A 22,447-nucleotide genomic window follows, 5' to 3' on the forward strand; every position below is an offset into this window, starting at 1 on the left:
AGGAGCTCTGGAGATAAGCTACTACATTAATCACATCCTTATTCTTCTACTTGAACTTGGAATCTGCAGCTTACCCTGTTTAAAAGATAAGACTTAGAAGCCAAGCAGAGCCTTTTAAGTTTGTGCTTGTGCTTTGTAACAGGTGGAGATGGAGGATTTTGATGCAAATATTGAAGACCAGAAAGAAGAAGCCAAAAAGGATACAACTGAGGAAGAAGAGAGTGAACTGGTAGGAGACACATCAGCCATCTCTAACAAAATGCTTGTTGATATGTCTGAGGGAGAGTTTTGTAAATGCCGATGTGTTGCCATTCTTAGCGGTGCCATCTTAATACACACATTTCTAGTCATTCTTCCTTAAACATTTCCAAGACAACTTCAATGTTAAATCCTGTTATTCTGAAGTTTTACAATCATATTTAAGTGTGCTCTACAAAACAGCATTATCGGACTAACATGGCAACATGCCTCTTGCAGACATTTGTTTACAAATTGCAGTGCACTGTAGCTCTCTCTTCCAGATTATCTAAGTATCAAACCAAGTGGAGAGATGGGAAGAATGGGCAAAGGCTCAGTTAGCTTATTTCTTTTCATGTGTCTAAAGAACTCATCTCAGTTGTCATAGTATATGATAACAGTTATGAAGAATACTTTCTCCGCCAAAGCACTCTAACTTTGTCGGTAGATATTTCCAAGCTGAGGGACGAGCTCTCTTGGAAGAATGAAGGTTAGGGAATTGCCCTGTGGTATTACTCTTTGGAGTATGTATTTAGAAGGCTTCTGAATGTAACTTCTTGGTGTGTGCTGGAGCTACAACTGATCAGGACTCAAAAAGTTGAGAGTGTCAAATCCTAGTTCCCACAACCAAGCAGTTAAATTCCAATGAACAGGAAGTAAGCAAAAGCTGGGGTGAATGTTTCCTCAGGAGTGGCAGTCTAGAAAACATTTAAAATCCAGAATAAGAAAAATAAAACTTAGGAAGAGTGGATTTTAATGAGCATCTGGTTTTTGTTTTTATATTTTTGCAGTATGACTCATTCATTCTCTTGATGAAATTATTCTCTGACAGAGTATGAGACTGCGTAAGATGTGGTTAGAAGTTGTTAAAGATGCATCCATGTTTACCAGAATATGGCTGCTAGTTTCTCATTTCTCAGAGACAAGTTATGTCTGGAAAAGAAAGTTGTCTTTAGCTTTTGAGAGAAATCTGTACATAAATACGTGTGTGTGTTTATGGGCTTTGGGGAGTGTCCTGTTGCACAGCACATTATAAGAACAGGCCTTTTCTTTATGAGACAAGGAGAAACCATGGTGGTGAAAAATATGCAAATTATTAATAACTAATCTACATATAAGTATGCCTTCTGTTCAGATTAATGAGAGGTGATAAATATCAAAGAATTATCTGCTGTGTATGATCTCTACTATTGAGTCACCTGGCTAATCTCAGAGAGGTATGTCAGACAGAAAGGAGGAACAGTACTTTGTGTTTGGTATCTGTCACCTTCTTGAGACCAGTCAATAAGGGTTCTTCAGTTCATTTTGCTGCACTTATCTTAATCCTGTGGAAAAAGAGAGGTCTGGAGCTCCATCTGCCATCTGGTCTTAATCTTTTTCTGTCCTGAGAACTTGGATATTACACAGGTTCAGCACACGTTAGTGCATTTCACACCCTCCAAGTCACTCTTTTGTTGCTATTATCAATTCTTCTAGGGCTGTTTGAAGCATTCAGACAACTCTGGCTTTTATGTACTCGATGGTATGATTTACTCATGCATTTAACTTAGCACTCTCATCAGCGTATCACACATTGCTTTGTTCAATACAGGCTTCTAGTTATGGTGTAACTTTTCTGAGAAACTTTAGATGCACACCTTGGTTTAAATGTAGAAATATACATACATGCCTGAATGTTTTCTGTCACAGTGAAAAACTACAGCACAAACCACTTTAGTTTGTATTAATTACAGACTCGATTAACAAACATTGAAATACAGAAATCTGATAATCTCACATCACTGAGATATACTTGATAGAAGAGAGGTCTGACAAGGATTTTGGAAAAGCAGTGCTGAATGTAACCGAAAGCAGTGTAGCTCTCTGGGATGGTGCACTCTGATTTAATAACTCCTAGTGTTCACTAATAGGTTCATGTTCATTCTGGAGACAACATACAAATAGAGCAGGGAACAAGTTAGTAAATTAAAACTGCTCTGTGGATTGTTTATTTTCTTGCCGAAATCTTCTAGAGTGCTTCTTTTCCCTCTTAAAAATCTTAGTTAAAATAATAAAGGGTTTGGCTTTGCTACAGTGGGCTTTTTGTGCAGTTGCAGAGAAACACATGTAGTTTCATACCAAATCTAAATAGCTAAAAGGAGTTATAAGGTATTGCGTAATAAGGATTTATTTGTTCAAGAGTATAAAATAGATTACCCGAAAATACCTAAAATAAATACCTTTTGCCAAATTTAATATCATTTTGTTCATTTGCAAGGAATAAACTGGCTGAAGACAGTTACATAGAAAACATTTGGTGCCATTATTTATAGGGAAAGAGTGTTGAGAAGGAATCATTGAAATATGATGATAGAAAAATAGTTTTGTTGTGGACTGAACGTTTATAAAAGAATTTAGTATGTTCATTTGAAAGGATTAAGTGAAGCTTGTATGTAGTAAATCTGGAAATACATTCTTTAAAGCATGTGACTAAGGTAACTTTTGCATTTGTGTTTGTAAAGCCTTGAATATTCTTAATGCCTGATGAATTGTGTTGCTGGAACTTTGCCACCTGGGATTATATAATCTAGTAACTGTGCACACAGCATCACTGCTATCTGTTAGACTTGTTTGGAGTTCTATGTTGGAAGCAGCATTCTTGCAATGATGTGCAGGGGCTGCTAAAATCGCTGAAAGAGAAGTGGATGCAGAGGTTCTGAAATGCTCTGTAACTTGTTTCCTTCATCTGATAACGAGTTGTGTCTGACAAAAAGAAATACCTTAAGCTCCCATTGTAATGCTGTTTCCAGTTCAAAAGTGATATGCATGTGTATCTCTCTCTAATCCTCCGAGCTTCTCTCTGTGTATGATTTAGGGTTACATTCCGAAAAGCAAATGGGAGATGGACACTTCTGAGGCAAAGCTAGGTGGGTATTTATTTTTTCCTGTTTCTTATAGTTGGTATCTGATGATATTTGCAAGACTTTGATTTTCATTTTTACTGTGTCTCCCTTATAATGACAAATAAATGTATGGGTCTCCTACACGTGTCTGAAACTGCAAAAGCCTTTATACAGAAGAATTTATCCCTGTTGCCAGAGGCAAAGGAATTATGACTTTCTAGGTATCACTATTTGATGTACTCATTAATTGTTCTTTATCTGTTCAAGGAAAGTATTTTGTTGTAAAATTGAAAACAAACACTGTTTCTATTCTTTATTCATCTCCATGTTACAAAAAGCAAAGACTCAATTTACATTACACTACATTCTTGTTCATACTGCATATGTTTTTCTCAAGCCTAAATGTCATCACTAATTTCTTACTTTCTTGGGTACTTACGTAGTAATTAGAACTATTGAAGTTGCATCTTGCTTTCCAAAACCAGCATGTGTGTGGGCAAAAAGCCATATATATTATTATGTTTTCAAAAATGTATGTGCCAATAATTTAGAAGTTCATTATGCTTATTATGGGGAGTAATAGAATGCTTCTGAGTAGGGGTGCAGAATGGACTTTACAGGAGTACAGGGCACCATGTGTACTGCACTTGGGTTTAGTGCTGCTGGCTACGTTATACATAAGAGCTAACACTGCAATTCTGTCAGAACCAAAAGCAGCCTTTGGGCTGAAATGCAGGCACCTTGGGTACGATGGAACACATAAATCTTGGAAGGAGTTTTTAGCTGTGGGTTGTTTAATTTTTTCTAATGAATAATGTTACTAAGTTGAGATCTTATCCATGGAATCTGCATAGAGCTACAGTTTTCTGTCACATCTACTAGAAGTAACAAATACCTGAGTGGGATACAGCATGTCTTAACATTTTTTTTATGTCTACTTCTGCATGTGTGGTACAACCCTGTGTATCACTATTTTCCAGTAACCAAAATCACCATTGTACAGTAGGAACAGCACTGAAGTTCTGGCTTGCATAAAGCAGCCTTTCAGCTCTTGCTGTTAGCTGCTCAGCTGCACCATCTCTTTTGCTGCTGTGCACTTTTTTTAAGTGATGTAAGTATTTGTGGTATATATGGACTTTGTGGCACCTGCCGTACAACTGCAGTGGCTCTGGCATGCCAAACAGCAAGGTGCTTGAAGACAGAACTAAAGTTTTTTCTGCACTCTTGGATTAAAAGTTAATTATTTTGATATCTTAAGATTATGTCTTGAGTAGAAAAAAAACCAAACACATTGCAGACTTCCCAGGCTCTGATATGCCATGTATTGCTCTAAATGACATTGACTGTCCTGTAAACACTGAATAGTAGGAACAAATGTTTTATACAGCATACAGTGAACGTTGACTCATTCCATGCATGTAATGAGGAGGTCCAAAGCATGTCCTAAAACAGCTTTATGTTTAATTTTTATTAACACGGGGACTGTGGCTGCAGCAGAAATTTGCAGATCAAAGCTTTCTTCACTCATGGTCAAGTACTGCTAATAGATAGCAGCAGAGAATTGCATTCACTTTCTTTCCATGGGAAAACTTTGTTATATTAAATGCAAGAGGATTTCTATATGGTCTCAAAATAAATGTAAAATTGGGAGTGAGCAACAGCAGCATTAGTTATATTCTAAAATAAATTGCTTGCAAGATTGTTGAAATAATCCTTTAACAATCAGAACTCAATTAACAGACTGAACTTTAGCCAGCTACAAGTCATAGATACAGGTGCTGCAAAGGTCTTTCTACTAAATACGTATGTGCTGCTTTACTTTTTTAACTGCCTTCCAGATTCCTATTTACAAATATATAGAATGATAAATTAGAGGTAAATTCTGACAGAAGACTTTTTTTATAGAAGCCTGACACTCCCATGTAATGAATGCTGAGGTTTTTTTGAAGAATCTCTCAGCAAGGTCAGAGAGTTTATTGCTCTGGGTATGCTTTGTAAGCACTTGCAATCTGCAAGTGAGTTTGATTCTGTTAACTTACAGGTCCATTTCAATGGGTGACCTATTAAAATCATTTCCTGAAAGGCACACTGAGTGTGGTATGCATTTGTCATCCCAAAGTTGTTTTTTTTCCTGGGAGCTGGCCTGCCCACTAGATTTATTGCCTTAGTCCCAACAGGCATGCATCTGCACCAGTCATTTAGTGCAGAATCCAAAACCAGTCCTCTAAGTCTTGTTTTGCCTTTTGGTTTTCTTTCTCAATGGACACTGTTACATGAGAACACAACATGATCTTACTGGCCGTGATAAGTCTCTGCAAAGTTTGAGTTCTTCTAGCTGCAATGCTGATTATGCCAGTCTCCATACTGTTTGCCCTGGAGCTCTTGCTTTCATTTACATTTACTTTGGCAGGAACAGTGCATTCCCTCTGACTGTGTGCTGTTGTATTGTTTCCCTATGCGTTGTGACTGCACAAGCACGTTTTTACTTTAAAATCTAGTAGTGCTTCAGTTTTAGCAGCATGTACTATAGACAGAGTCTTAACCTTACAGAAATGGTATTTTTAAAAATCTGACTGTAAGTGTTCAGTGCAATCCTGTTTCGAAGTGTGGCTTAACTGCGACTTGGACAAACATCTGTGGAAGGTGAAATGAGCTGTGCTATAGCTGAGGTTCTGACACCATTGTAAAATCTCTTCTGGGATGCAAATAACTTTCTGCTTAAAACACTGTGGTTTTCGTGAAAGAATGGCAAAAATTTATTCAATTGATAAATTCAGTTTTTGGAGGAGCAAGTAACAAAGAGGAAATCTCAAGGTGAGTTTTTAAGTCCTATGGGTATTTTAAAATGCTACTGTTTCTTTACTTTTAAAGTTGAAAAACAAATACAAGAATTTGTTTGACAGTTTAACGCTGAGTAATCATCTACCATAAATATTCACAAACACCATTGTTACAAAATGGCACCTTGTCTCATTTTCAGGAAAGTTTGTTTGTTTTTTAAAGAAAAAAAGAAAGCTCTGCAATGTTTTGTGGTAGGCATTTCATATCACCTTAGAGTGTGTCTGCTGCATATGAACCACAGTGGTGTGGATCGGAGTAGATCTCTCTGGAAAGGCAATGCAACTTCAAACATGGAAGGAGATAACAAAATGAATTCCGTGTAGCAGTGACAGAAAGAAATGGAGGGTGTCATATTCTGAATGTCTCTTGAACTCTAGTAATGAGTGACACATTTCTTGGCAGTATTTTCAATTTATCTGTGTGCAATGGGGACTTGGGAGAGCAAACTCTTCCACGGTGGTAATGAGATACACTTGCATTTAGAGCATGTTGTCTTCCAAAAACATTGTGTGTGAGTTATGCATAAACATGAACAGAGCTCCTGAACTCTCAGTTCCTCACATTCCTACATGCTCCTCACTCTGTTTCTTGCTTTCCCTTTGAATGTCTTTTTTTTTCTGGAAACTTGTTCTGTGAATGATCTACACGGCTCAGTCTGAGAGCAATGCTAAGGTGTAGTGCAGGACGTTATGTGCTGAGTAACAGGAATGTTGTGTGAATTGATTTTGTCTTCTAGAGGGAGCGCCGTCTTTCTCTGGAGATTGAACTTCAAATTTGGCAGATTTAACTTAGAGCAAAAGAAGAATCTTAAGTGAATGGTGTAACAAGATACCATGTAACAGATAGAAATATTCCACACAGATTTTTCTTAAGTGTTCTTTTTTGCAGTGGGGGATTAAAATGTTTTCTTAGAAGAAATTCTGTATCTGTTGCAAAGAAATGGGGTGGATTCTTAAAAACATTTTGAGTTGTATGAGGGAGAAATTATTTCACCAGTTTATGGCACTGAAACTTTACTAGCATGTTTACATCGCCATTGCCTCACTTTCTCTCTCCTATATTAAGTAAAAAAACCAAACAAACACCTTATCTCTGAACTGATCCTCTTTAAATACATACTTTTGAGCATCATCTTCTGGTCTCCAGAAAATATACTGCTGTGTATTTGATTTATTTCAGAGGCTTTTTGTGGGTAATTTTAATTACATCGCTGACTTTTGAGCAATGTTACTGATATCACTGGAAATGTTTCACGGAATACAGCTGCCATGCTTATTATTTCTTCTTCATATACTGGTTGCTGGTTTATAGAACAGCAGCATACAACAACAAGGGTACTAGGACTTACTTTGACTTGCAGAGCCAGATTTTGTTTTCATGTCTTACTGTTCATAATCTTAAAATGAGTGATTCCTTTGTCTCCCTTCTAAAAGCAGTTTACCATATAAGTTCAAGACAATGTTGTTTTTTCACTGAGAATAAGTATCCAGAGAGGAACACAAGTTTAGAATTGTTTTTCCTAATGCCTTTATTGATTCAGTAAGAAAAAGAAGAACCTGTTGACTGTTGGACAATCATGTTTTTCAGATATTTGTGACTAATCGAGCAACAGAAGATTCTGACTTTTTTGTGGGGTTTGGGGGTCGTTCTTCCTTTGGGGAGAAATAAAAAGGGAGGTCAGGGCTTTATTTAAAAAGGGGGAGATTTTTGTTCTGCAGAAAGGGTATTTTAAAAGTCTGTATTTGCTGCATTAAGTTATACAATTATCACCTATTCCCTGATATTGCATGTATGCCATGGTTGGCACAAGTCTGGGAAAGATGCTACGGCTTTACCATTGTGTTCTAACAAGTGGATCTGTAGTTCCTGAAAGAGCTATGGGCGGCTCTGTTGTATCTGTAAGGACAGACTCTATATTCTCTGAACACCCAAAAAAACAAGCTTTTCTCCCTCCTGCAAATAATAAGTCTGAGTGTCATTGCCACACAGTTAATGTGGAAGTTCAATAAAACTTGAAAATTGTGCTGAGTCTTCTAGTTTATTCCAACTCTCATCATTCTACCTGTCAAGACAACTGGATGTACAAGTTCTGCTGCTCATTCTTTTGAAACTATTTCCACCTTCGTCTTTGTTTGTGTGAATAGTAGAAAAAAAATCTCCTTTAACTCTGAGGCTCTGTGTTTGTTCTCAGACAAGCTGGATGGTTTGCGGACTGGCACTAAAAGAAAACGTGACTGGGAAGCAATTGCCAGCAGAATGGAAGATTATCTGCAGCTTCCAGATGACTACGACACACGTGCTTCTGAGCCTGGAAAGAAGAGGGTAATACATTTTCAGATAACTTCCTTTAGATGACCATTGAACAATCTCTGTGAAAAAGAATTCATGTGAAGTCAATCTGTGTCTATGGGTATGGGTATTTTATTGACTCCCTTTTCATTCTAATGTTCTATTAAATTCTGTAGGAGAATGTTTTGGAGAGCCGTGGTTTCTGGAGGTAAACAGGTTATTTGTAACAAAGCGAGGAGGTGCAGATAGTGAAGGTTAAACATGCATGGCATGGCTGTGGAGGGATGTAGTCGTGTCCCTGTTCACGGTTAGTAAGGACGTACTTTGATTTGGAGGAGTCTTTAGGGTACTTTTCTAATGCAGTATGTTTTGTGGTGAGATATGGTGATACACAATGCATTCTAAGACAAGATTATTTTATTAAAATCTAAAGTTGAAGCTAATATGAATAATGTTGGTCTTTATGGCATCATTATTTAGTGAATGAGTTGATCAGAAGTGCAGTTCATTCACTTTTGCTACTAAAAGTAATTTGAGCCAAATGTTCGTGTTTGGGTTTTGTGTTTTGTTTTGTAAGGTCAACTAGAATACGTAGGTAATGCTGCACAGTGTGTGTGAGAGAAATGGAGTTACTAAAACATTTGCAGAGAAGTTGTGGTTGAAGAAAGCAAACGTTGCTTGTCAGTATGAATATCTGAAGAAATTCAAGTAGATGTTGAATAGAGGGGTACTGGCAGAAAGGTGTTAAGAGTATGTCCTGACGTAACAAACCAGTCCAGATGAGGGTGTTAAGGACGTCAGAGAGGTGTCCTTCAGCTGCTGTTTTTCTCCTTCTACAATTGTGTGTTGCTGTTGAGTGTCTGAACTACAACCATTCATCATCTCCTTCTTCCATCCCTGCTGCTGTGCTCCCCCTTATCAGTTATCTGGTTTTGTGGGTGAGGGAATGACTGTATGTATTTGAACAGGACAGGTGCAGGTGATCTGCATGACTGTGAAGAGACACAGAGGCAACAGATGCAGCTATAAAGATGGGAGACAACAAAATGTATGAAGTTTTTTAGTGGAAAGACATGCATAAAAAACTACCACAGAAGATAGAGAAGAAAATGATCTCTTACAGCCACTCGTTGCTGAGTTCCTCTTATGCTGTCTTCCTATATTTTGTAGCCTTCTCAATGTTTCTATTGTGCAATCGAAAAACAGGTTGTACAGAAACAAATTAATCTTCAGTTGTCCCTGAAGAACGTGTTGTGTTGAATAGAACGGTTGTAGTGATTCTTCTGCTCTCAGAATTAGAGCACTGAAACAGAAAATGCTAATCCTCCGTACCTTTTTTTTCTACTTCATAGTGCATTTGGGATATTCAATTAAACATAGCGCAACTGGCATAGTTTGCCTTTCCTCATCAGAAAGCAAATTAACAGGTACCTGTTGGTATTAAACTAAGTGCAGATTCAAATTCTTGTACTCATCTGCAATGGGAAGAAAGCTTAGATGTGTCTCAGGAATTCTTAAAGGGAGTATCCAACTGATAGTATGTTTTCCATAGGTGCGGTGGGCAGACCTAGAAGAAAAGAAGGATGCAGACAGGAAGAGGGCCATTGGTTTTGTTGTTGGACAAACAGATTGGGAGAAGATAACAGATGAAAGTGGTCATCTTGCAGAGAGAGCCCTCAACCGCACCAAGTATATATGAAAAATTGGTTAAGTGGAATTTTGTGCCTTTAAGGTATGTATTTGGTCATCTTGCATGTTTATGGCCTTGATGTTTATTGGTTGGTTTGTTTTTGAAGCATTAAGGTTGCAGGCCGTGTCACTGTTAGGGTTTTCCTGGACAAGATTATTTGATATAGTAGGTGTCAGCTGTGCACTTTCAGTGTACAGCATCTAAAACGTAACAGACAAAGATTGTCAGCTCTCAGTCTCCAAAACCTGCTAACAGGAATAGTTACAACACTAAGAATAGTTCAGCTGCGTGCACAGTCTTACCTAGTTCAGATTTTGCTTTCTGTATCTTAAATGTCCATTTTAGTTGCTGTTTTACTTGATGTAACAAACTTTTCCTTTCTTTACAGGCCACTTGCTCTGAGGAGATGTGAACCAAGGTGTCATGAGCATCTTGCATGGGTCATGTCACTCCCACCTTCACTGTTTTCATTTGTTCTTTTAGTTTCAGCAATTTTTTGAGATGTTGGCAAATACCCAGTGCCCTCGTAAAAAAAGATAATCCCACTGCTCCTAAATGAGAGAAACAGTTTACTTTTTAATATTTTTTTGAGGGGAGGGAGGGGGAGGGCCAGTAGTTTTAGCTGCTGTTAGTGGGATAAAGTGGAAGGATTAGACGGATGTTACCTCCACTGTACTGTCACAGAATGTTTTATCACCTTTGCTTTGTTGCCGTTCTCGTTTTATACTGTATGTACCTTGTAGCTTATTGTATTAGTAAGCAGAACAATAAATTTCACTATAAACTCTGTGTTCTTGGTGGACCATATAGCATGGATTTTGTTTCACCTTTTGATGTGGTCTGTGTCTTCACATGTTGACAGTACTCAGAACTGTCCATACCTGGAAGAGGTACTGTGCTCTTATTCTGGATTGTGTCCTGTCTTCTAGGTTGATCACCTGCTCTTCTTCTCGTAGACAGCTCTAGTAAGGCCTCAGCTTTTGCTGGCCTTTAGAAATTACACCATACTCTTTCTCCATGGAGAGCGGAGATGATCATTTTCTGGATCCTAGTTTGTTAGCTATGTCAAATTTCCATTACTACATGAGTATAACTTGTTTCGGGTGGGTCTGAAATACTCAAAGTAGTAATGTATGAAGAACATTTATTTAATGCCGAACTTGAGAACAGGTACTACAGACTTCTGAGGAGAGCAGCCTAGAAATTGCATTCTGTTCTGACTGTATCTTTTAGTGAATGCTGTTCCTTATCAGGGCTTTTCATTCCATTCATAAGTCTACTGTCTTGTAGAGGAATGTCTTTAAAAGAAGCAACAAAGACCAAATATTATAACCCTCTATTCCTTTAATAAATGTTTAACTTGCTGAAAAAGAAAATAATAATACTCCACAGTATTAAAACTGATAAAAATTCTTCATGGCTGGTGGCGTACCACTCCTGCACAGTATCACAGGTTTGCTGGTGAAAACTTTGTTCACTCAAGTTCTGAAGGAAATGCCTGGTGTTAAGAATGCTGTAACCAGTCAAGGTGTTTATATCTGAAAATAATTGTTATTCTAGCAGTGAATTGAAATCTTTCTCCTAATCTTTTTGAGGGATGCAAACAGAGTCCTGAATTTCCTTCTTTGCTCCTTTTTGTTTCTCTGCTGAGCCATCACATTGTGGTTTTTTATTCCTATGTTGGAAAATTAGTTGTTTCTGCTGTGGCAGTAGTTTATGCCATTAAGAAGAGCAAGTAATGCTAATGGGTGGTTCTGTTTGCCATTCTAATGGTTCGGTTTATTGGGCATTTATCAGCTTTGCCTGTGTTCTATGATTGAAAGCTCTTTGGGAAAGAGTGGATGAGTACATGGACTTATGTTATGCCCTGAATGTTTTTAATACGACAAAATCAAGCTTCCTGAATACAAAAACAGAATGTAAAGATTGTGCTCTTATATTGCTTGTACACTATGATGTAGCATATATACTCTGTTTTTAAATGTCAAGTGTTCTTTGAATTCTGATTGAGAACTGTTGACAAGGGGAAACTATAGTTAACAAAAGACAGTAGTCTGTGTATTAGTGTGAAAATCCAGCACATTTCACTTCAGGGAAGCTTTTCTCTCGAGTACACATCAAATGGTTTTCAACCTACTGTAAGTACTCTGCAACAACACTGGAGTTCGTGTGACACCCCACTGTTATGATTTGATGCCATTTCTTGACTTTGATTATTGTTTTATCTGTATTTCTGGTGCTGAACCTAAACCAGGTCCTTTATGACAGTTTCCTTCTAAGCTAAATAATATTTAGTTAAAAGTACTTACTACTTTTAATAAATTTGAGAAGTATTTCAGCAGATAATGCTCAAAGGGATCATGCTGGGATTTTGTTGTTCTGTTTGGGTTTTTTTGATGGTGATCGCAGTTGAAGGGAGATTGCATGTAAAGTTATGCTTTATTCTGATAAGAAAGAGAAAATGCCTAAATTCTCAAATTTAGGTCAAAATTCCATTTATGATAAAAGCTTGGGAGCTGATGCCATTGCTTATATTGGCTCCCTGAAGTTCTGTATTTTCCATCGCCATGCCACGTAGAACTCATTAAGTGATCTTCGCCATCTGTTTCATTTGGTTTGAATGCTTAGCAGGTCAGTTTTCTATCTGCTTTATGCAAGGTGGCTCTCAAAGAAAATAACACCTTGCCCTGTAACAGATTCCACGTACTCTGGTTCTTCGTTGAATGAAGGAATTTAAACAAACATGAGAAATCTGTCTTTGCTGCTGGCAGAAGTGAGAAAAGCATGGGACTGTCCTACTAGGTTTATAGTTGTCAGAGCTTGATGATCAATGCTTTCTCTTTTGTCTGGAATAACCTTTGCTATAGAATCCAGGAAGGCTCAATCATGATTTAATTGTTCTCATCTGCTCTCTAATACTGGCATTAGAATCTCACACAAAAAAATGCCTACTTTCTTTCTTGGCTAAATAAGAAAAGTTGCATCCTGAACTTCTAAATAATAATCTGCCTTTGACTATGCATGCAATTGTGTTAACTTCAAATTGGATCCTTTCTGTGTAGCACAGCACGTTCAAAAATACAGCCTTGCACAAAGTCACAGGTAGTAGCTGTAGAATTGAGCTTCTGCCTCTTAAGCACAGTTGTCTATTTAAAGAGTGTTTTCTGGGATTTACAATTTCTTATGGCACTTTGGTTGTTCTCAAGATTATCTGCTTTGTTAAGAATATTGGAATTACCTATCTCATGGAAAAAAAAATACATGGGCTTTTTACAAGGGAACTTGCAACCTAAGACATGATGTGAGTATATTGATAGAGCTTAGTTGTTTTCTTTAGCCGCCTTGTGTGTGTTACTCTAGGATTGCTCATTTAAGCATATTGGCCTGACTATGGTATGCAAGAGTAAAAATCCACCATGTGCTGTTACATCACTTTTGGAAGTTTCATGGTTGTCTCTTAAGTGTTTGCATCAACATAGACAACCCGCTTTGCATTATTAGTTACCTGTCTTTACAAGGGAAGAGCTGGCAGTTGGTACAAGTTGGATCTCTGCTTTCCTGGCCTGCTTGTAAACAATATGTTGTTGTTAATGCCTATTTTTTAAGGTATTGCCTTAACTATTTTCTTTTGATTATGAAGATTAACTGTGATGATTGATTATCTTCCCTTTGATTATGAAAAATAATGGTTTGTAATTTACGTTGGGAAGGATACTTCCAGCAGAAGGATGGTCTCTTTGGTTGTGTGCTTTGAAATTAGAAGAACAAGACTTTAAGCTGAAATCTGTTTTTTCCAGTTTGAGAACATATCTGGAACAGTCTGGGATTCCTTTTCAAAGGAATGAAGTAATTCAGCCTGTAGGGCAGCATGTTGCCCCCTAAATGACTTCACTGTTAACGGAAGAAAAGTATTCTTTGCCAATATAAATCCATTTATTTATTGTGGCTGTCATGAATTATTACGTGCCCTTTGGACTCACTTTCTCATAGCAGATTGTGCAATTTTATTAATATTACTGCCATGAAATTATGGAAACATAGCATTGAACAAATCTCAGGACATGAAAAAATGATTGGTCTGGGATGAACACAAATGGAACTTTTTTCTTTGAAATTCCTAATAATCCTACCAGCAAACTAACTGAATTAACTGGGCTGAAACTCAGCGTCTTTCTTGGCGTGTTGTAACTCAGTGGCTGTTGACTGGAAAGGAGAAGCAGTGCAGAGTCTTTTGTGTGGCAAATGCATCCGGTCTGCATCCTCAAGAAGTCAAATGCTTCATTTCTCTCATGGAATTTGACTCCAAGTAGATTTCTCTTTTGCTCATACATTCCTACATGTGAGAGTCAAAATCATTCTTCAAGCATCTTTTCCATGTAACTTTTCCAATCTGTGCTCAAGATTGATCACTTTCATGGTAAAATTCTTTTGTTTCATTCTTGCTGCTGGATTTTTTCTAGTGATTGCGAAATCTTTCTATGGCTTATAAATTTCTGTAGTATTGGATCCGCAGCCTGGAGCCTCAGACCTTCCTAATCTATGTTGGCTGGAGAATTGCTAATGACAGTATTTGAGGTGGGTTATCGCTTTTTAGCTGATTAATGTTGTTTGGGAGCGGAATACACTCTTGTGTTCATGGTTTTGCTTAAGCGAGGTAAGCATAAGCAGTACTGCTGCCACACACACACACAGTACGGAGAATTACTGGAAACTGAGATAACTAAAGGTGTTTTGAGAAGTAGTTGATGTTTTCCATTCTGTGTTAGTTTTCCAGTCAGGAGTCTCTGATCAATTTGAAATGTAGGATTTAGAATTGAAAATGAAAATCCTTAAAGCTGTCTGGATGCTTTGTTTTTTCTCCTTGTAGTTTTCTAACTCATGGAAGACTCACATGGAATCTCTAGATTGTCTGGGGAATACCTGAAGACCCCTTCAGTTGTTAACAGTTTACCAGTTCTTGCAACGTTGCCTTGTTTAGAGGGAAATTGTAACTGCAGTATTTCTTGGGGGAAATGTTTTGACAGGTAGGTAACACGGGCAATGACTTTGGTTTGGCGCTATACACTGTGTGGAAGGCAAGGTATCCAAAGCAGCATTTAAAACTGGTCTTTGTATTCAGTGTTCATGTCACATAAACGGCAAGAACAGTTTTCTTGATCACTGTAGCTGATCCAGGTGGAAGCCTTTTCTCTTGTAGCTTCTTTCTTCTGAATGTACTGTATTGCTGTTCAAAGGACAGAAAACATCGTCTTAAGGATGGGCATCTACGCGGTTTCAATTTGTCGTTCATTGTGGATGCTGAGAACTCTTGTGCAAGGGGTCAGATTTCTGGTGATCTTTGAGGTATTTGCTTTTCCATTTCCTTTGAACTGAAGTTGCCAGCTCCTTTTATCTGAAGAAGATGTGGACAAATCAACTTATCTGATAGATCTGTTGTCTCTTCTGTTTGAATCTCACAGAAATTGAGATTTTTCTGGTAATGCCAAACAGATGGCACTAAAACTTGTGTTTTCATGTTAGCATTTAATTGGAGAGAAAACATGAGTCTGAAATTATTTCCATCACTTTATTTTTGTGGTTTCATATTGCCCACTACAATCTTAAACTATTAACTCCTACTTCGTGAAAGAAAAAGCTACCACTTTTCCAAGGAAAAAAACTCTGTGGTTAAGCATTGCACATTAAAGCTACACGCTGCATAAATAAGGAACAAGATCTTCATTCTACCTAAACTAGAGGTATCCAAATGAGATTATCTCTTTATATCCTGCCAACTTATATCCACTTGCCAACTGCTGACATCTAAGGAAAACTGGGATTCAACTTGCTCATAGCTGCATTTGGTTTGTGGAGTCCAAGTATATTGTAGCAATAAACAATTGTGTTTTGAAATCTTACAAGATTTCTACCTCAATCTTTCACTTCTTTCCTCTTGGAACAAAGCAATAAATGATTTCTTGGAATGAATTAAAAAGGATGAATATCCAAACCACAACACAGGAGTGTCACTTCTGATCCAATTTCAAGATAAGATATTAAGTAACTATAATGAATGAAACATTATGTTCTTATTTTATGTATGGGACAACTTCCTTTGCAAGAGCTGGAAGACCAATACTCACCTGTAGTTACGCACAAGCAGCATGTGAATTGACTGCACGTTCTGTTGAGGCTGGAAGGACACTGTATCACCTGTAAGTGTATAAACACTGATTTTTACAAGCGTCACCACAGGACACTCGGCTGTGGACAAGAACAAGCTGTTTCTGTGGAGTTTGTGAAGAGCCCTGCCCTGTTCCTGTTTATCTAAGCACAGAACTTGGCATCAATGAGAGATGGACGTTGAGGCAGAGATCTGTCTCAGGGAAATGCTCAGAACACTGACATGGACAATCTGAACAACATTGATTGAAATGCACAACGTATGATATATTTTTCATTGCTGAGGAATGTGAATACCCTTTTCCAAGGGGTTTACAATCTCCTTATTCCTCTTCTAAGAATATGAAGGTTTGTATCTCCCTTCCCTTCTCCTAGCAGGCAGCAACGATCTGCTTTAAAGCTGAAGGGATGGCCCTAAAGAAACTTGGGTATAAGCGTCCTCAGTGTTACAAGGCTGTCTGCAACTGCCTCACTGCCACAGATGTGCTTCAGATACTGTTTGAGAAGACAGTTCAGAGTTTAATCAGTTTGTTGTCAGATCTGTAGGAGCGGGTCATGGTGAGTATGCTGTGCTGGGGGCAGTGTGCTGGCACTGTGCAACTCTCCTACTTGAAAATAAACCTGGAGCAAAACAAAGATCTGGTTAAAAAGCCGGGCTCACCTCACTAAAGCCAGAAGTGACTGTTTGGCTCTGGTTCAGTTTGGGGAATTGATGAAGCTTGTGATCCTCAGTGATGACAGTTTGTCCAGCCCACATCTGTCAGATGTGTATGGTACTGGGCTGCAGAAGGTCATCTCAGAGCTGTGGGTTTGCACTCTTCTTTCATGTCTAAGCTGGATTTATAACATGCTGCATTGAAGGAGCATCCAGAAGTTAACTGGCATGATTTGTGTTTTGCTAAATCTGGAAACACTGCCCATGCTACATTGACCCTTTGTGTTCTTTGATGGTTTATTGGGATCTGCAGCTTAATCCTACTCTTGAATTCCATCTTAAAAGCCACAATTGTTCCCTGCTCTGTATGCCCAATCCAGTAGCATCCAGGTACACTATGAGTTCTGGAGAGAAGTTCTTTAGTAGTGCCTGCTATGCTTGGGCTGTCTCCAAGAGACTGTCCTTCCTCTCGGAGTATTGCAGAAGCTTTCTTTATGCAGACATTTTGTCTCCTATCTAATGTTTTTTGGTCGTAAGGGCCATTCCCTTGGAAAATATTCTTTATGCAGTTAGTTCTGAATCAGTCTCTTATTCAGATGAATCCTTTGGATCAAGACTTTAGTATGTGAATTCCTACAGTTTAAGTGTTTGTTTTTCCTAAGACGTGTCATTTATCTCTTGCAGCATTTATTTATTTTCCTTCTGTGGATTATTTTGGCATTTCTTCTGTCTTAGTTTGTCTTTGTGCATCAAGATGAAGAAAGTCTCTTCTCAATGTCTAAAGACACTTAGTGAACATAGATGTTCAGAAGAGACAAGCGATGTGCCTCTCTCCTTATGTCCAATTAGGTTTGTTATCATTGTTTTCTGTATATTCTGCATTTTTCTACAAGTCACAATTAAATGTAAGATCCTCCTTATCTGTATGTCATATAAAACTTAAATAAAAGTGTGATGCTGAAACCAGTTGTCTTTACCTTCAGTTTTCCAGCTGGATTAGTCCAGTGCAGCAGGGCTGGGCCTCCATCATCTTCCCCACCATTGTTTTTCAGCTTTAAGCCTGTTGGTGTTTGACCCATCCCATGCTCTTTGTGGCACTCATATAGACCTGGAGAGAACAGAGCTCAAGACAACTGAATGTACAAATGGAGTCTGTTTTGTGGAAACTCCGTTAGCTTTTTGCAATATGTGGGTTGCTTTCTTCTTTGTAAACAGCGTTGCTTTAATCATTCCCTTCTTTTGATACACTGCTTGTGGAGAAGGAGAGCCTCTATTGCTAAAACTGCATGGAGTTTGCAGTAGTTATCGATATGTTGTACAAATAGGCGCATGGTCAGCATCTTCCCAGGCAAAGATGACATAAGGTAACAGCAAAACCAAGAGCTGTCGGTGTTGTAGGCAATGCTGAAGATTACAGAAGGGCAGTAAGACATGAAAAACCAAGAGCTGGAATTCAGCGTTCTGTGATTCCTTTTTATTCTTTTTTTTTTTTTTTTTTTTTCTTTTTCTGACTTTGTGTGGAAAAAAAAGACAGAGGTTTTGAAAATAGTGTTTAAAAGCTCTACTTGTGGTGATACTGGAGAGAAGCGTAGCAGTTGGCTGGAGCATACTGTGTATCTGAAGCTGTGCTGTGGTCATAATGGTCGGTACTGTTTGTTTGTGTGCTACGTCTCAGTGGCACAGAACTGCGTTGCTGTGGCTGGGAATTTTCCCAGCACTACAGTCCTACTTCAATCCTTCACAGGGAAAACAGGTTTTAAAGAGCTTTCTGCACAAAACCTTTCTTGCTGTTACTCTCAGTGCTCCTTTATTTGTACCAGGATTTAGGACTTTTGTATGCAGGTCTTCTGTATGTGGGACCTGAGTTTTAGTAATACCATATTTTCCTTGTCACAACTCCATTACTTTTGTGGATTTCTTTTACACCTGTATATCAGAGCTACATGTGCAGAACTTGCATTTATGTATCTTCCCCGCCTTCCTCTCCCCAGCTCTCCTAACTGATGCTGCTTCTTATGTCCAAAAATCCTTTCTCAGCTTTAACTTCCAATGTGTGTTGTTGTGTTTTATGTGTGGGGCTCTTAACTCTGTGGTCTTTTTGCAGCGGAAGAAGCCACTTAATGCTTGCAAAGACACGGCTACTCAGTAATGTACTGAGTAAAGGCAACTGAGCTGGCACCAGAAGACTTGTTGAGAGAAGAGCTGAGAGATGGTGAACTGAGTTTTGCAAACTGCTCAACTATCAAAATCCAGTGTGTCGTGGGAACTCTGTCAGGGCCAGTGAACACTCAGGACTCACTTCTGGAACATCACATGCTGTTTTCAGGTGATGTCAGTGCCATGCTCACACAGAATGCTTCCCAAGCTGGATCCAGCATCGCTTGCAAAGAGAGGAGCTGCTCTGCAAAGACTGCTGCTGCCATTGGCTTCCAGACAATAACAACTGCAGGCAGCTCAGCTTGACAGCACTTGACCCTGTGACTGATGCAGCAGGGCATGCAGTTGTTCTGGGGGAGAAGGAAGACCTCACAATGGTAACAGGCAGGATACTGACTGAGGCCTTCATGTTCAATATTTGTTGAGAAACAGGTCTTCAGAACTGTATTTGGGATAGCCCCACATCTGTCCTGGGCTCTGATTCTTGACAGTCTTCCTTGTGGCTGCTCAGAAATACTTCTCCAGAGAGAATTCCCTCTGGAATGAGGTGATTCCTTCTAGAACTTGAAATGCAGTGTCTTCCTAAGTAAACCCACCATCCTCAAGGATTTGGTTTTCAAACTGGGATCCTAATTCAAGCACAGAAAGCACTGCTGCCAGAATCCTGATTACATGGCAGGACAGAAGATGCTCACACACATAACGTAGTTCTTCAGCTAAGTGCTGCCCTGCGGGTGAGTACAGTGTTGTCACTCCTTCACTTGCAATTAATGATGAAAGCTCCATGATGATCCTGAAACAGAGCATTTGTCACCAATCAAGCATCCCTGCTTTGGCTTGGAAAGGCAAGAGCTACTCACCAGGATGGTGTTCCCAGCTCCCCGGTGCTGCTCTGCTCGGTCCTGCTCACGTCCGAGCTGCCTGTTCTCAGTTTCAGCAGCTTTTTATGCCATTCAGGTGGCACTGTTGTTAGCCAGCCCCAGGTGTACAAGGGGCACTTTCTAGTGGTTCTTCTGGAGCACCTGCCTTTACCCAAAGTTTGGGGTGAACAAGTGAAAAGTACCAGAGCTCAGTGTGAGCTTCACAGTGCTGTGCTGGGGCACAGCCTTCAACAAAAGAAACACAACACACTGAGGAGCCCGACTGAGGCCACGTGCTGCCAAAGCTGAGAAGATCAGCTGTTCTGCTGAGGCCACAGCCATAGCCCGTGGCACTTCCCAACATGAACGGTTTCAGTACTGCTTGCAGTGATTGCTCACAGGATTTGGGTGCTGTGTCTTTAAAATCACGATTTCTAAAGCATCATCTCTTTGTAACTGTAGCTGCCGTTCCTAAAGATTTTATTTATTTATTGTAAAAGAGCCTTTGGAATCCACTGCCGGCCATGGGGATGCTAGTGGATGTGCGGACACGTGGGGCTGGCCTCATGTTTCCTTTGACCAAGAGCTCACCTTGTTTCCAAACCTTGTTTTCCAAGGGTAGTCCTCATTTCCTTTTTCTTACTTACAGGCTGGGTGGCTAGAAAGGGAGAATGATGTCTTAGGCTGTGGGGTACACTGCCCTCCTTCTGAGAGCCTGGTGAGGGTTGGCTTTATAGAAAGAGAGGGATATGTGTGTGTGCGGATGCATTTACATTGTCATTTACATCTAACTTAGCCAGTTTTGTAAAGTCATACAAAGTATTTTTAATGATATCTGTACTTTGCATAAAGCTATGAATGACATATGACATGCATTGAGTAATTCAGTAAAATACTTTTCTTCAAGTTTCCATTTCTTTTCCTCAATCATGTATTTTTTCATGCTCTTCTTCAAGCTTTCCACTTCACCGTCGCCTTTAGCTTCTTGTTTTCTGCAGTTGTGGTAAGATAAAGATTGACCCTGTTCATTGCAGGCTGGCACTTTGAAGCCTTATCCTTGTTAATCCAATAGAAGTAAGGAAGCCACAAAAGCCTGAGCAATAAACACACCAGCAGGGGGCTGCCGCGTTTGGCTCGTGCCAATTGAACTTCCTGCTGTGTGGTTACAGTTGCTTGGTAGGCGATGGGCATTAGTCCCAGAGAGTGTTTGTAGGGCAGGTTTTATTGGAACGGCAAAACCAGGGATGGTGTTTGACACTAATGTATTAAAGTGAGAGTTGCCCTCTGAACTCTTAAGCAAGAGTGCACATAATGGGACAGCAAATGCTGAGATTTCATGGCTACTGGCTCATCACCGAGAAAGCTGCTGTACCCAGGGTGCTGTCCTTTCCAAGCTGGAAACCTCAGGGGCCTGCTCAGGCTCTGCAGACAGACCCAGGCCATTAGCAGCATTAAAGATAACGCGAGACCTTTAATTGCTTGCCAATTCCCCGCCAGGTTGCTGTGGTGCCCAGGCTCTGCATTCAGCAAGGACTTCCTTAAGCTCTAATTAGCTCTATGTTAGTAATGAGAGCTCTTACAGTACGTAATAACAGACATGAGTAAGCGTTAAGCTCTAAGGACGCGAATGTGGTTACATCTCCCTGTCTTGGCTGCCTCATGACACTTAGCCTAGAGGCAGGAAAACAGCAGTATTTAGGGCTTAGCAATATCTGCTATTGTTAGCTGTGTGGATTGCATGCAGTGCCCCGGAGGGACTGGGAATGCAATTGGAAATGCAGTTCTGTTCCCAGAGCAGATGGGTGCTGGTGGTAATGGGGACATTATGCACGTATCACAGATGTTTGGATACAGAGAAATAGCTGATTTTGCTTTAAAGGTAGAACTGAGTCAGCAAGATGTGAGCACGCTGCCCCTGTTGTTTTATTGGATAATTAGTGGAAAATGGAAAGGCAACTTGTACAGCACACTCACACGTGGGGAGGTCACTGTTGCCATGGTGGTGGGTGCAGTCTCTTCCCTCTCTCCTAGCCCTACAAGCATGCACACTTCACCAATAGATAAATCCCCATGTGCCCAGCACTTGTCTCCAAGTGAAAACAGCCTGCTGTGTTATGAGCACTGCTGGGCTAAATGGAAGTATGTACTATGCCATCAGCAGCACAGCCACTGAACCCCTTCTCTCGAGGGCTTCTTCTTTCCCAACAAAATGCAAGAAGTTCCCAGGGTAAAGCTTTAGAGAAAAAGTGATGGGAGAGGTCTCTGGGGGTGTAAAGCGGTAACGTAAGCTGTATTTATTTAAAAATAGATGGAGTAAATTTGGAGTTGGGGTTGCACAACATACAGACGTCAAGCAATTAACATACAAATCCAGACAGGGAACGTGGCTAACCCCACTCACAGTGGCAAGGGCCACTGTAACACAGCCCCAGTGGAGCCCACCCACACTGCTCTGCTCAGCCATGAGATGCTGCCATCCATCTTGTGCAGCATTGATTTTCCTCTCTGTGCATTTTGCTGTGCTCCAGCACCCAGCAGACACCCTGCAGCTTCCAACACTGCCTGGCCCCCTCCACTACAAGTCACGCTGTCCATCTTCAGCTCCTCTTCAGGGCACTGGTGAGGCAGGGAAGGGGCTGTTTGTGCTGGCTGGCACAGTTTCCTGTCTCCCGGA

General features: G+C 39.7%; 1 protein-coding gene across 16 annotated transcripts in view; it reads left to right on the forward strand.

The window, feature by feature from the left end:
* YLPM1 (YLP motif containing 1) overlaps positions 1–20,684 on the forward strand; it is a 42,435-nt gene extending 21,751 nt beyond the window's left edge. For 8 of the 16 annotated variants that reach the window (XM_015865124.3, XM_032445087.2, XM_015865125.3 and 5 more), the window contains 5 exons: positions 143–229; positions 3,092–3,143; positions 8,152–8,282; positions 9,802–9,981; positions 10,328–10,728. In XM_015865124.3, the coding sequence (XP_015720610.3) occupies positions 143–229; positions 3,092–3,143; positions 8,152–8,282; positions 9,802–9,948 (417 nt within the window). In that variant the 3' untranslated portion in view covers positions 9,949–9,981; positions 10,328–10,728. Of the gene's footprint in view, positions 1–142; positions 230–3,091; positions 3,144–6,696; positions 7,985–8,151; positions 8,283–9,801; positions 9,982–10,327; positions 10,729–18,860 lie in introns of those variants that run through there. The other 8 variants (XM_015865129.3, XM_085549192.1, XM_085549195.1 and 5 more) reach the window with 5 other exon arrangements.
* The last annotated feature ends 1,763 nt before the right edge of the window (positions 20,685–22,447 follow it).

Source organism: Coturnix japonica, chromosome 5, assembly GCF_054131305.1.
Source record: "Coturnix japonica strain WE chromosome 5, WE-NBRP24, whole genome shotgun sequence".
NCBI lineage: Eukaryota > Metazoa > Chordata > Aves > Galliformes > Phasianidae > Coturnix > Coturnix japonica.